The following is a 14,763-nucleotide window of genomic DNA, read 5'->3' as shown; positions in this document are numbered from 1 at the left end:
TTTACTAGCAGTTGTTAAAACAGTCTTTACAGAACATGTCCCGAAGACCACTTTCCTCTTCTAGTGAAGAAACATTTTTTCAGTGTATTTTCTTCCAATTTTGTGATGGTGGGAGTGCAACACCTTTAAATGTAGACATGGAAAATTCTTCGCTAATCTGCATCCAACCCGACATTTTGAACTATAAATTTTCCTTTCAAAATATGAAGAGATCTCTACGCTGGAGCAACGGATGTCGGCAGGGATTTACCACCCCGAGCACCAGACGCGCTCTAACGGGTTTCAGAGACAGGGTGACTTTGTCAGCTTCAATGTGGCATCTCCGAGTGCTACGCACCGTACGGGGCCGTCCTGTGTTTCTGCCTGTCTTCAGCCCACGGCTTGACGTCTCCCCTGAAGGGAAAAATCAGCCGAGCCCCAGGCCCCTCCATGACGGGGGTCCGAGCGGGGCCGCTGGTCAGCGGGGAACGTGTCGCAGCCACCCAGACGGGCGCGGCTCCCCCGAAGGAAACCCGCGGCCTCTCCCAGTGAGACTCGGGCATGCCCCGAGCTGCCACTCCCGCTCCCCGCGGGTCCGCTTCCACAGCCGGCGGGCGTCAGGGGCACAGCGGCTTCCCAGCTCCCGTCCCTCGGCCGCGCCCGGCCTCCCTCACCCCGCGGCGCCCGGACGGGGCGGGCAGCGCGGCGGCGGCGCTAGGACCCGCCGGGCCGCGGGAGCCGGCGGCCGGCGCATGCGCGGCGCGGTCGGTGCAGCTGGCCGCCGCGGGCTCGGCGGAGCGCCGCGGGTGGGGGGGCCGGGGGCAGTGGCCGGGAACTTCCCCTCAGCGCCCCGCCGGAGCCACCGCCCGGGCATGGGCGCCGCGGCTCCGCGCTGCGCCGCCTCGCCCCGTCCCGATGAGCCCTCGCCGGAGCGGGTGAGTGAGGCGGGCGCCCAGGCGGTGGAGCGGCCGCTGTCCCCCGGCCGCCCGCCCCGGGGCAGCGCGTCCCTCCGGGGCGGGGAGAGCGCCCCCGCTGCCCTCAGTCCCGCTCCGCGCCCGGCGCGGCCCGCGGCTTCTGCCCTTTCCACGGTTTTACTGTCCTTATTAAAACAAAAACCCGCTCGTCGGTATCTGCGGGCGGGGCGGGAGGCGAGGAGAGGCTGCCGGGGTTGGGCGGCCGCTGGACGCTGCGGGGGTCGCCGCGGGGCTCGGCCGCTCCCGCCCGGGCGCGGCCGCTCCGGGGCCGACCTGCGGCGCGGCTCCGCCGCCTCCACCTGCGCGCCGGTTGCTCGGCAGAAGGGGGACTCGCCCGGCCCCTCTCCGCCTGTTCCCCTGTAGGGCGCTGGCAGCCCGGTCTCGGGAGGGAGGATGTGGTGAGAGGATGGGGCTGTCTCCCGCGGGGGCTCGCCATGGCCAGGGAGGACTCGGTGAAGTGCCTGCGCTGCCTGCTCTACGCCCTCAACCTCCTCTTCTGGGTGAGTGGAGCGACGCGGGGCGGGCATCCCTCCCCTTCCCCCCCACCCCGAGCAGGTGCCGGGGCCGCGGCGGGCACCGCCGCCTCCAGCCGCCGGCTCCCCGTGCTTGGCCGAGGGGTGCAGGCTGCCCCCGCCTCGGTGGGAGCCCCGTGCCAGGCCGCTCCCGTCAGGGAATGCTGATCCCTCAGAAAAACGCCTTCGGAAACCAGCTGGAAGTAAAATTAGATTTGGTGTTAACCTCGTGTTATAAATACACGTGTGAATGTGTGCGCCTGTAATACGGAGAGAGGGAAATGCTGATGGGTGCTGTGGCTTCCTGGCTGGATGAGTTTCGGAGCATCCCTGAGCTGACCTGCGAGCTCTCTCGCAGGCTGTCTGAGCGGTCAGCTGCTCGGCCGGGGCCTGGCCCGGAGTCTTTTTTGTGCTTTTAGTGGCCAGATGCTAACTGGCAGGCAAAGCCTGGCGTGAGTTCTTTCTTTCTGTTCTCAGCATTTCAGTCAAAGTTGTATTTATAGCAGCAGGGTTTCTCGCTCTCCAGCGTAAGTGGGTGTGATCAGCACTTGGCTCCTAAACTTTCACAGCTCTGGACAAACAGCGTGACAGAGATTGCTCACAGTCCTCGCTCGCTCACGCCAAATGAAATCTGTTTCACCTGAATAGTTGAGATTTATGCTGGATAAGTGTGAGAGAATGAAAGGGCAAAAGATGTGACATTCCACAGTTGTTCACGACCACCGACTCCTGAGGTGCTGTAGGCTTGAATGATGCAGGGATAATATATGGGCTGGGACTGAGCTTAATTTATAATAGAATTGAGTTGAAGTCCCATGATTACTGAAAATTAAGTGGAGATCAGAATATGAATGAGAGAGAAAACTGTTAAACAGCATTTGATACAGAATGGTACTTTTTGTATAACGTAAGTGATCTGAATATCTGTTGAAAGTATGTAGCTTTGTATATTGTGTTTAAAAGAGGTGAAAAAGAAGTTCTTTCTGTAGTGCATGTAGGAATAAAGCCCTTTAAAAGGAGATGAGGAAATCTTTCTTCTTTTAAAAAAGGATGTGTAATTGTTTCTCACATCATACATGGTTTTCATTGGATACTGTACAAAATCTAAAAACCTGGCTTTTCTTTTAAGATGAAGGTTGCCTGGGTTCAGCTGACCCGAGTTCAACTTTGGATTTTTACGCGTGTGCTGTTAGAGTTGAGTGAATGGACATCCGCATGGTTGAAAACGTCCTGTCCTGCCATTTGCCTGTTAGCTGCTTTCCTGTGGTTTCCATGATTCCTGCCTTGAGCTGTCCTCATCAGTTCCCAGTCACACCTTAACTTGCTGCTGTCTTTGTCCCCTCTAAGCTTACTCTGCTCTTTTCCCTTGCCCTCCATGCTCGTTGTCTTCTGTGTCCCATCAGATTTATTATTCAGCGACAGCTTTTTATAGTTGAAGCAGCCATTTGGGTGGTACCCAGGGTTTTACCCTCAAGCTGTGGCAGTCGATCTGCTGTGTGGTGATGGAGGCCTTGATGCTGGAGCTGAGTGCTTCATTTCTCAGTCCTGAGATCCTTTCTTTTTGTAGGAAAGCCTGCCCTTATCTTTGGAGGGGACTGGTGTCTTGTGTTGCAGTTCCTCTCTGGGGAGATCAAGGTCTCACCTTGAAGATTTAAATGTGTCTGCCCTCTATGCTCAAATTTGAAGTTCTTTTCCATGTCAGGTTGCTCCTTCCTGTTTTTCATTGTTTTGTTCGTCTGTTTTTCTGTTGTGGACCTCAGGCATGGAGCTACACAGCACTTCTGAGCTTGGCAGTAGAACAGCACTAACTGCATCTATAATGCGGTGCTGCTGTTAGCTTTATCCATTCTTAATTCGTGTTTAGATTTGGTTTAAAGCATTCACGGCTAGAAGTAATTTCTTATTCTTTAGATTTTTTTTGCCCTTTAAATAAGGATGTCTCAGATCACCCTTAACTATAAAGTGTGATTTCCCCCCCCCAAAACCCCCGTCATATAGGAAGAAGGATCTTTTGTGTCGGTTGTGGTATGGCAAGTCCTAGAGAAGAAAATGATAACTTCTCTTGCTTGTCTCCAAAATATGAAAAATGTCTGCAATTAATCTTCCTAGCTGAGGCCAGGACACTGGAAATTACACTCAGGCAGCTAAGTGAAATCTATATAGTGGTGAAGCGTGTGAACATGTAATTAAATAATAAATGCCAGTATAGCAGATGACTCGCACCACAGATGTTGGAAAGGATTAAAGTGTTCTTCCATAATGTATATATAAAATTACAGGTGTTGGAGCTCAAATGACAAATTGGCCAGTCTGTTTGGAGTTCTCTGCATTTTACAAAGCAGATGAATGCAATGGTTTCGTTCAAGTAAATAAACAAATAAGCAAAACCTCCTGAATCTGCCAGAATTGTGTGGTAAGAAATAGGATGCGTGGTGGATGGGCAGTTAAATGTATTGCAGTTACATCAGACGACTTTGGAGGAACATGTGTGTAGAAACCTCTTTCTGCTTCCTATCTGGTCCTGTTCAGACATGTATTTAACAGCTGAATACAAATCTACTACAAGCTGCTTGTTGTAGTGAAATCTGCCGTAACTCCTCCTCTGTCAGAGCTTGAATTTTCTCCCGTAGGGCTCAGTGGGAGTTTTGCCACTGCCTTTTCTGAGTACCAGAGCATGACCCATGGGCCAGTTTTCTTGTGAAAAGTTCCCCTGGAAGCAGGTGCGTACCCACTGGCGTGGGGATGGGGGCCAAGATTTCTCTTTGCCACTGCTCTTCATTCTGTTTGGAAAGCCTTAGCTTGCCTGTTGCTTATGTTAGTGCTTACTGTGATAAATACCAGCCCAGGTTATGGGCTGGATGTCAGGAAGTTTAGAGTATGTCAGCCCCTTGAAAATGTGCAGCCGTGTTCCTCCTGCGTCCTGAGCACAGCAGGATCTATCCCAGTGGGTAAAGATGAGAGCCATGCGCGATTCCAGGCCCTGTACAGACATCTCGATTTGGGACACGTAATGTGGGGTTCTCTTCAAGCCCGATCTTGGAGGGTTTAATGCTTTCCCTGCCTGCCTGCCTTCCTCCCTGCCTCCCTCCCTCCCAAGGGCCGTTGCCTCCAGACGTCTTCAAGCCAGTTGATAACATGCCCAGTTGCTGTGTAAGTTATCAGTGTTTGGCTGAAACCAGTGAAGATGTGCAAACAGGGTGTGTTGACATTTTAAAATCATGGTTTGATTGAGGGTCCTGGCTGGAATAGGGTGACATTCTCTGCTTGTTTTACTGTGGTCGTGTCCAGCTGTCGGTCTAACCACACGCTGTGCAAAAAGGATTGCTTTCTTCTCCAAGCTGGGGGCTTGAAGCTTTTGGAGGCCTGACAAAAACTGTGCAAGAGCCGGTAGTCACAATCTGGTACAACCTGATTGTCAGCCTCTTGGGAAGGAACATCTAAAGTAATCTTCAAGCGTGGCACATGTGCAGCTGTCCCAGTGTGTGTATGATGGGACTCCAGCATTTGCCACTGGCAGCCTGGTGAGGGCAGACTAGTGCCTGTGAAGCTCCTTAAGAAGATGTTACGTGTAACAGAACTGGCTAATCTGACCATCAGTCTTGCTAAAACACTTTAAGATGCGGATGGTTGCTGCAGCACACTGGTATCTTCATAATTCGGTTGCTGTCGGAGCCTACAGAAGCAGAGGAGTAAGAGAACTTTATCAGTCACTCTGCTGCCATCCTTGTAGCTCCTCCAGAGCATTGCTAGTAAGCGTACAGCTGCGTGCTGTCTATTTGGAAAGAAAGAAATTTTTTCACTCGGCTCAGCTGGTGAGCTGTGATGTGGAATGGTAGATAGGGCGATGTACCTGTGTGTGTGAGAGGGAGGCAGGCAGTGTTGTTTGTTATGCTTTTTGTCATTTTTGGCCTGAAGGCTGCTTAGCTGTGAATAATTCATAAGCAATCAACTGGAAGCCCAGGGCTCTGTTGTAGTGGTTCATCCTGTTTTCATAATGGACCAATAAATGTACTGTCTTTACTGCTCCAGAAAAACACTGGTTTTGTGAATGGATCGGTACTTCTGGAGCTGCACCTTGCAGCAGATCTTGAAAGGTGTTTTCTTCTGAGGTGGGAATAAATCTGTTGTCAGTGCTCTAACTGTTGTTGATTAAGTGACTGACTGTGGTAATAGACCTGATGATACCCTTCTGGAAGCGGTTTCCAAGGTCAGTTGAATCATGCATCTGACTGCAAGATGTCTCTTTCAAAGCAATGGGAGTTGCAGTTTTAGGACCTCCTTGGTCTTCTAATTTCATAACGGTTTTTTTGACAGTGCCCTGGACAAGCAATATCCTTCAGACTAAATCCTGCAGTTAACATTTGGTTTCATTCTTCTGTCATCCTCGTGTATACATGAGCGTCTCTTCTTGAAGTAACTTAAGAGACTGAGATTTCTGCAGATTTCTCATCTTACACTTTGTAACACTGCTATTCGCAGCATATTACATTCTGGACAGCCTAATAATAAGAGAGGATCTCCAAAAATGCATGATTTTGTGTTTTGTGGTGAAGACTTAGTGCTTAACTAAGCAGATTATCTTAGTGGTGCTTGAGAGAAGACATGCTTCTGCAGCTTCCTAATTTTCTGTTCTTAGTGGCAGTACTGGTCTTTATTGTCTCTAGATAGCATGTGTCAGGACTTGGAAAAATTTTGTTTTGTTAGCTCTGCAAACGTATTTTGTGCGGTTTATGAAACTACAGGGTCTTTTCTTACAGTGGGGCTTTTCTGTAGCAGCAAGCTGCTGACACTGTTCCAATGCGGTAGTGGTCATGGATGTAACATGAGCATCTGCATTCGTTTGGAGTGCTGTATAACTTGTCCTCACAGAAATCCTCCTCACCACATTTTGCTGTGTTGCCATTGTTCTTCTGTGCTTTGCTGTTGTCTCTTTTCCAATTAAACCACCTTTGCAAACATTTATGCTAGGGAGACCTTCAGTTGCAGAACATGTCCAGCCCGTAACAATGGCACAGGCAGAACACAGGAGGTTATCCAAGGGCAGTGGCCCCTAGGGGTTGTGACAGTAGATATAAGCAAAGGCAACACAATTTTTGTCAATTTTACCTTTATTTTGCCTTTTTTTTTAACAAAAAAAAAGCTAACATGAAGGAAAAAAAGTCTGTATAGGCTTTCTGTCTTGAGAAAACTGCCAGCTGTCTTTTATTTTTCTTTTTTTTGTCTTTTTCTGGTGAGTGTGTGGGGCGGAAGGAAGGAGCAGCTGCTGTTGTGTTGCTTGTAATTGAGGGTGACTGTGCTGTAGTGGCTTGGGCAAATCAAGGTTGTAAGTTGCAGATGACTGTGTCATAGGTGGTAAGGATCTCTTAAGCGATGATTAATAGTGTCACTGGATATTTGAGCCAAGCCAGCGACGTTGCCACATCCTTCACATTGTGAAGGTTTTTCTGCCTGGGGATATGCTGTTTCTGTTGAGCAGTGCCTAAGTTTTCCTTTACTTGCATAGCAGTACCGTCTTAATTTAGACTGTGTGGTTGTATCCCATAAACCCTCCTGGCAGGTAGTAGAAACTGTTTTGTATCCATCTTCAATTTGTGCTTGTAAACAAAAAAATGACATTGAAAAGGGGAGCAAGCTTCCAGTTAGTTTTCCTTTTAAATACTTTGCACATTGAAATCCGCTAGCTTTGGCTGTGTGTACCACCTGAGAGTTTAGAGCAAGGGAGTATTAGTGTTGTGAAAGGAAGCACTAAGGGTGGTTGGAAGCAGTGGTATTGTGTTTCCTTCTTTTTCCAACCTCAGATGTTTGTGATAAATCTTGTAATTTTTTGCTTAATTTTTCAAATCTACTGTGACATGAGAAAGAAATCAGTCTATCCTCCCTTTGCTGGAACCAGATTCTGCGTAGAGGTTGTGTTTCTGCTGGCTTTCCAACTTCCACTCACATCAGTGGGATTTGTAGACACTTGGAACAAATAGGGTTAGAGTCAAGTTTTTAAGGAATTTAAGTGACTAATAATATCCATTGAAATGAATGCTGCCTGGCTGGGTACCTATAACAGTGTAACCATGGGGTTCATTCTAGGCTAATATACTCTGATTTTAGAGACTGCAGTGTAGACATGCATAATTGAAACCTGATTTTCTTAGCATTCTTGTATAAAGAAAATACCTAGAAGCCATGCAAGAATAACTCCAGCTTCTGTGGGAATATAGTGTCTTTTAAAGGAATGTGTTCAGCAGAGCAAGCTGTAGGAGGGGTTTTAAAGGACTAGAAATACTTTTAATTCTGGTCTTTGAGAAATCTTTTACTTTTTGGTGTCTTCAGGCTGCATTATTTGCGTAACATCATTACATTACCAGACCATGTCCTGACAAAGCAGAGTTCAACCATAAGTCAACTTTGTGTTCACTTCTGTAGAGCACTATCCCATGTATGTCTTCCTAGGTGACACGATTCACCCTGCGTGGCATGTCAGCAGCGAATTCGTAGACGAGTCTCGGCAAAACAGTCCTGAAAAAGAGAGTGGCTTGATGTGATGATGGAAAGGATAAAAAAAACCCCCACCCTAATGTTATAAATGACACTAATATGCTGCTTAATTTGCATTCAGAAATCAGTGAAACCACAGACATTTTTTGGGTAATCCTCACAATTAACTGTGTAAAGCTCACTGCATCTGCGTTGAGGATGAAGGCACAAACCTGTGCTAACTGGATTTGAGCCAGTAGCTCAAGGGGAACTGCTTGTACCAGTAAACCATGATCTCCAGCAGAACTGGGAAGGTCCATCTGGCCTGTAGGTGCTTGCATTTTTTTCTTTAGATTTGCATCTCTTTCAGTAGAAGATAATTACCCAATTATGAATCCTCAGGCAGTGCTTCTGTACCTTGAAGATTTTCCATCATCTCAAGAGTCCATGGTAGACATTAGGCAAGGTTCATAGGAGTAATACCAATTTTTTTAATCTCTTGTAGCTGTTTCCCAAGGCATAGGGGACAATTTAATTTTGTGCGGTTTTATAGGAATGTGTGATTTAATTAAAAATGTAGCCTTATTTTAGTAATCTTCATGTGCTCATGGGTATTCGTGTGTAAAACAGGGAAGTCAAGTGGTGTACCCACAACCAGCTGGTATGTAGGTCCTGTGCATCATAGGAAATCATACCCTTTTCTCATATCAGTCTTCCAGTTACACACCCTGGGTTTAAAAATAATTTACCTGCCATCTGTGAGGTTGACTGCTGCCTGTAAACAACAACAAGCTCTTAGAGAAACAAAATTAAAAGTATATTGTGTAGAAGTGAAGGCGTATCATCTTGACAGTGGTATGTGGCATGTGATGAGGATCTGGACACGAGCTCTGCACATGACTGCACGTTAGCCATGATCAGCAGCATATGCCTCTGCTTCCCCAAAGGCAAAAGGTCTCTTGACAGCGAGATGCTTAATTTCGAGGGAAAAGTGGCAGAAATCGTGTCCTAACAAGAATTGCAACTACTAGGTTGTCACAGAATGGATGCAGAAATACATGCACTTTCTTATCCCTCTTTGCTTTTAATATACCATTATGCTACACAGCCACGCTTGCGTGAGTCTGACACTCAGAAGAACCAGCTGATAGACTAACTCTGTCTCAACTGGTTTGCATATCTGGGCTCTTGTTCTTTATGCTGTGCTGCTGTAGGAACCTTGCACAGCCAACTGCTGGAAAACTTGCTTGTTTCCCCCGGGAGGGTGACCTGTTAGCAGCCTGTCACTGTGCTGGCAGTTGCCTTATTGCAAAGTATGCACGTTCCAGCCCGTGCCAAACGCGGAGCAGGTTGTTAGCTCACTGTTGCAGCTGTGCAAGCAAACTCAGATTCAAAGTGCAAATAAGTACATGCTTCAGCTGTTTGTAAGTGGGAGGGGACCAAGGCATAACCCTGTGTTGGAACCTTAGCTAAAACTAAATGTTGTCATGTCCGTAGAATAAAAGGTGCATTAAGTGGGGAACTGGGGAATTTCCTTTTTAATAGGTCACTCTATTTTCTGTAAGAATTTAAATGTTTTTGCCAGGTAATACAGAAAAACAAGACCTCGTGTCCTGCTCTCCACTGCCATTACACCCCTCCCTCCCTCCCTCCCAAAAAAAACGTAGTCATCTGTTTGTCCAGGGATCTGAGTCATCTGTGTTTGTTCAGTGATCTGAATATTGAACCCAGTGGTGAAAATCCTGTGAGAGCATTGCAACATGCTCTGTTCATGACCTTGTAGTGATTTCTACACCTACCACCACCCCCCACTTAACCCCCCTCCCCCCCCGCCTTTGGTAAGTCATAACTCGGGTTACCCAAATCAATTTTAACTGGAAAAATTTCTCAAGATTTATTTCTTTACTATAACTGAAGGACATATTCTGATGAATGGTGTCATATCTTGGAAGTAATTTCCTTGGAGCTGGAAACCTTCTGCAAAGCTCTGAGTTGCTCTGTAGTGCTGCTAGTCAGCATTTTGTACAGGTACCGTAGGGTGGCCTGAAGTTGTTTATCCCATCTGTTTGAATAAAGAGAAAAGTGTGTGATTTTTAATGTGGAAGTTACTGTAAATCTTTCTTCCCCTTTAATAATGAAAAAAGCCCAGCCTTCTCTCAAATATGAGCAAGGCAACTTTTGTTAAGGATGTTAAAGCATTTGAACAAAAAAAGTAACAAGAGAATGAAAACAGGTGTGTAAATAGCTACAGCAATTGGTCTTGCTCCCTCAAAGACAGAAATTCATGTTCATTTATTAATTGAAAATGCAGATTTATTTTTCAGTTTAGGTATGGCCTCAAAGACATTGTGAGTAGTACTGTCACAGTAAGGGCTTAAAATATATACTTAGTGAATAAAAGATTATTTTATTTTTTAATTTCGAAGGGTAGTTTATGTGAAAGAGTTCCAAAGACAATTTAAACTGTGCTAGGAAGTGACTGCTCCTAATAGTTTGAGTCCATTTTTGGATATTGTAATTCAGTTTTCTGAGAAAACTCTAATAGCTTTAAAGACTTTATGCTATAAATTAGTTTGGAATTTTAATATGTTATTGTGTGATCTGCATATTGCTTGTGTATAAAAATATAATTTATTACCTTTGTTTAATCAGGGTGAAAATGTATTTAAAATAGAGTATGACAGCAGGCAGTTCTGTAAACCCTTCAGTGTTGTGTTGATGGCTATATAACATACTGTGATGGTTCAGAATGAAACCCATAGTGACTTGTGCAGCCAGCTGCAACAAATAAACATGTTTTACTGCCTACTATCATATTATGTTTACAGCACAGCAAACTGGCTGTCATCAGAGAAGCTTGGATGAAAACTTTTCAGTGAAATGATGTAACTGCTAATGTGATGAGAATTATCTTAGTAGTTTTATTTCTCATAAACTTGTGTCCTTTTGTCTGATTGCTTGATACAGATTTCTAACCATATTTTACATCTAAATTAATTGCAAAACAGTGGCTGAAGTAGGAGCTGCCATTTTTTTAAGGCCATCTTTTTTCCATCCAAATGAACCACCAGAAACTATAATCAGGATCTTGCCCCTGCCCACAGCTCCCCGAAAATCGCATGGCAGTGAATTGCAGGACTGCTGCTCTTTGCTGGTAGGTTTTGATGCATAGCAAGGTTTGGGGTGAGGTTGTTGCTGTTGCTGCCTACTGAGCCCATGGGCTGAGTTGTGCTGCTGGTGTTGGTGTAATTCCTGTGCTGCTGGCTGAAGATCTGCCTCTGCTGTAGGTGGGTTGAAGTGATGGGTGCCTGGAGCCTCCTTGGTGTCAGCTGGCGCTTGAGGCTGCTTAGTGCTTTTACAGGGCAGCACACAGGTGTTTTGGGTCATAAGCAGGAGGCTGTGGAGGTCGGGCGTGTGTCATGTTTTTCTTGTGATTCCCCTCTGGCTATGGAGCAGGTGAGCAAGTCAATTGATGGGTGAGAGTTAGTGCTTGATAAGCTTTTGGCACTAAACTAAACATCAGTCATTATTGCGCAAGGCAGCCTGGTGTTGCAAACACATCTTTCGTCCCGCACAGCGTTCCTGCCCAGAGGCTCACTTTTGGTCAGCACTTCTCTTTGCTAGCACAAGAGCTACCAACCACTTGCCGGGTTGTCTGCCATAAAACATACCTTTTGTAATCAGCCTATTGCTGAATTGCTTTTTTGAGTTATCACTGTTTGCTCTTCCATGGGCCTCTCTTCTCAAGAGGAGCTGCAAGAGTATTTGGCTATTCTCTTTCTAAGCCATGTCTTTATGCTGCCCCAGTTTGACAGTGTTACTGACTTTCAAGGATGTGATTCCAGTGTGTCACAGCACCCTGGCTTTCAGGTTATTCGGAGTAATAATTCACTTTGGACTTCATTCAAAATAAGGTGCCAAAGGTGCCTCCCAAGGAGTTTGGCTGGCAGCAGGCAGTTGCACATGTAATCTGTGTGTAACATCTGTGTAGCAGCGAGGCAGGGCATTGTGTGTGTACATTTTTAGAGTAATACTGAGCTAGTGCTTGTGTTGATACCGTACATGCATCGTAAGCATAGCAGAAGTCAGTAACACCTGAAGAAGTTAATGGTGGTGAGATTGTACAAGGCATAGGGTAGGTGAGTGGGTGAGCCGTAGCCTGACTTTCATAGAGGTTACAGGGGGAATTTTCTTGCATGTAATTTACGTCCAGCAAGAAGCGGTAGTAATTGGCTGTTAGCTATTTACACTGAAGCAGAACAGCCAGGGGGACCTAAATGGCTAAAAGCTTTTTGAATGAAGTGAGAGACCTGTCATAGAGAGCTTGTTCTTATGAACTGAAATAGCGTTCATGTAATTACATTATTGGTGAAGGTTATGTTTCCTAGTGGAAGGGAAGCAGTCCTTTTCTTCCAGTTGCTGTTCGTGGTAAATGAAAATGGAGTCATGTTCCATCATACAGTTATAAAGCGTTTGTGTAGCAGTCATGTGGCCGTGGGTTGGCCACAGCTTGGAGAAGTACCTGCCTAGACTTTCCTGTAACTGATTTTATGTGGGAAAAAATACATAATTAGGTAGAGAAAACTCAGCTTAGGCAGAGGGAGCAGAAATAAAAGTTCTGCTTCTTCCTGATTTGCCTTTGTAGGCAAGTCATTTCTTCTGGCAAACTGAATGATTCTCTCAGTGGCCGGACTCTGCTTATGCCTTTTGCTCTCTAGGAAGTACTTTCTGCCCCCTCTGCCTTTTAGCTGTTTGATCTCCCTGTTGTCTCCAAATAACCTGCAGGCTTCAATATCCTTGTGATGGCTCTTTTGCCTGCCAAATCTTTCCTCTGCTGAAGAAGCAATCTCTTACCTTCTTCCAAGGAATCCACCTCCTCTCCTTGTTTTACAGGAATGTATTGCTGCATACCAAGGGCTGAAAGAAAATGAGTGTAACCTGCAAGTTCTAATGCAGAGCGGGAAGTAGACAGTCCACCAGCCTGGTGTGGGAGGAAGAATATTATTTAGCAAGTGAGAATGTTTCTGGTACAGTTTTTGTAGCAGGACCATCTGGCTCTTATTAAAAGGTGCTGAGGAGTGTGGTTTTGATGGACTTCTCGCTCCCGAGCCATCACTGCTATAAAGCAAAGTAACCAAATTTGTCTTAAGTATTTTACTATAAACAGAGTGGAAGTGTGAGCTAATGCATTCTCTGTGTGTATCAGCAGGCCTTGCAGGGAGATGTGGAGGGCTGAAAATGTTTGCTGTTGCTTTTTGAGTGTAAGAAGGGAGGCTATCTGCTTGTAGTGTTCTTTACCTCTCTTTGTGTTAGAAACATGTCTTTTATTGCTTATGTAGTATATTTGCCTGATGCTTTCCTCCAAGGACGTAGCTGTTGTTGAGGAGTTCAGTCAGGAGGAGGTTCTAGTCATCTTCTCTTTCTCCTGCAGCTTCCTGCATTATCAACTGAACACAGCAGAAAACGCTCTTTACTCCTACTGTTTCACTAGCAAAAAGTACATGCATGTACATAGTAGACTTGTAGCATGCACTAGCTTTCAGGACTATGCTTGCAGCATACCGAGTGCCAAGGGCTCTTGCTGGCACCACGCAGAACCAAGGCAGTGCCTATACTTTGTGCATCAGTTCTGAAAAGCGGGAAGAAGCTGTGGGGTAGCCGCTGAGACTTCTCGTGAAATTTTAAAGGCAGAAGTAGCCTGCTGTGGGCGTTCTGCAGGCAAAGGAGCCCCTGAGGATACAGAGCAACTTTTCTTACATGTTAGGTTTGAACCAGTTAACTTGTCTTCATAACAACTGCAGGAAAATACGCAGGTGTGTAGAAGCTAGCTGTTGGTGGCAACAGGGAAGAGTAGCAGTCTCACTGATTTGAGAAGCTGAGGTTTCCTGTCATACACCTATATAACACATGAAAACAGCAGTATTCAGGAGAGCCAGCGTGCTTACGTCTCCCTGAGACGTCCTGAGTCTGCCAGGTTCAGGCTTAGGTACCCATGTGAGATTGATATTCCTAAATTCCCCTTTAGGTGTAATACACCAGCTGAATTCCCTGAAATGGCTTGAGAAGTAAGCAGTGGCGTTAGTAACCTTAACTTAGCTCAGTTTTCCAGCAAAGCTTAGTGGTTCCCTCCTCTGCTTGAAGGAGTCTGTAGCTGCATCTCTCACCTTCTGTTTAGCAAGCAGTGCTCCGTCTGTCCTGTGCATGTGGGGTGAGACGTGGTGCTCTTGGGACTAGAGAGCACGCACAGCGTTGGGGATGGCTGCTGCTGTTGTGTGAGCCCTCCTCCAGGAGGAAGGGCAAACTGACTTACTTAACCCAGTGCGAAATACATGGACAAGTGCCGTGAAGAGTGCCTTGTCCTCTAGCGGTACTTCTGCTACAGCAGCAGAAGAGCTGGTGCCATCATGCTGTGGCAGGCATGTTCTGACCGCATCGTTCAGGTTTGGCTACTCAAGATAGTCAGAGGCCAGAGCTTCTGCTGGTAGGGCCCAGGTGTACTGGAGTGCACAATGCTGCCAGGTGACAGAAATCCAGGTCTACTGAGGTGGTGGCAGTCCCAGGTGGGTTTGATATCAGGGATTTACTTGCTCTAGGAGCAGTCCTGGTGATAGTGTGGTGGCTTTATGCCTCTCAAGTGCCTGGTAGGCTAGGTACCCAAACACTTTGATGATCTGGGGTTTATAATTGAAGTGCAGTGAGTTTTATTGTTGTTTTACTGTTCAGGAAGCTGAGCATAGTGTTCATGGTGTGACTTTATTTGAATGAGAGAATCGTATTCTTCTAAATTTGACCCCAAGATAAATCTCCTCTCCTGTGTGTCAGTGTATCAG

General features: G+C 46.3%; 1 protein-coding gene across 6 annotated transcripts in view; it reads left to right on the top strand.

The window, feature by feature from the left end:
* Nucleotides 1-775: 775 nt before the first annotated feature.
* Nucleotides 776-14,763, top strand: part of TSPAN12 (tetraspanin 12) — a 90,295-nt gene continuing 76,307 nt past the window's right edge. For 4 of the 6 annotated variants that reach the window (XM_075429155.1, XM_075429150.1, XM_075429154.1 and 1 more), the window contains exons 1-2: nucleotides 828-914; nucleotides 1,317-1,453. In XM_075429155.1, the coding sequence (XP_075285270.1) occupies nucleotides 1,388-1,453 (66 nt within the window). In that variant the 5' untranslated portion in view covers nucleotides 828-914; nucleotides 1,317-1,387. Of the gene's footprint in view, nucleotides 915-1,265; nucleotides 1,454-14,763 lie in introns of those variants that run through there. The other 2 variants (XM_075429152.1, XM_075429151.1) reach the window with 2 other exon arrangements.

Source organism: Opisthocomus hoazin, chromosome 8 (genome assembly GCF_030867145.1).
Source record: "Opisthocomus hoazin isolate bOpiHoa1 chromosome 8, bOpiHoa1.hap1, whole genome shotgun sequence".
Lineage (NCBI taxonomy): Eukaryota > Metazoa > Chordata > Aves > Opisthocomiformes > Opisthocomidae > Opisthocomus > Opisthocomus hoazin.
Note: the sequence above shows the minus strand (reverse complement) of the source record. Positions and strands in the feature narration are given on the sequence as shown.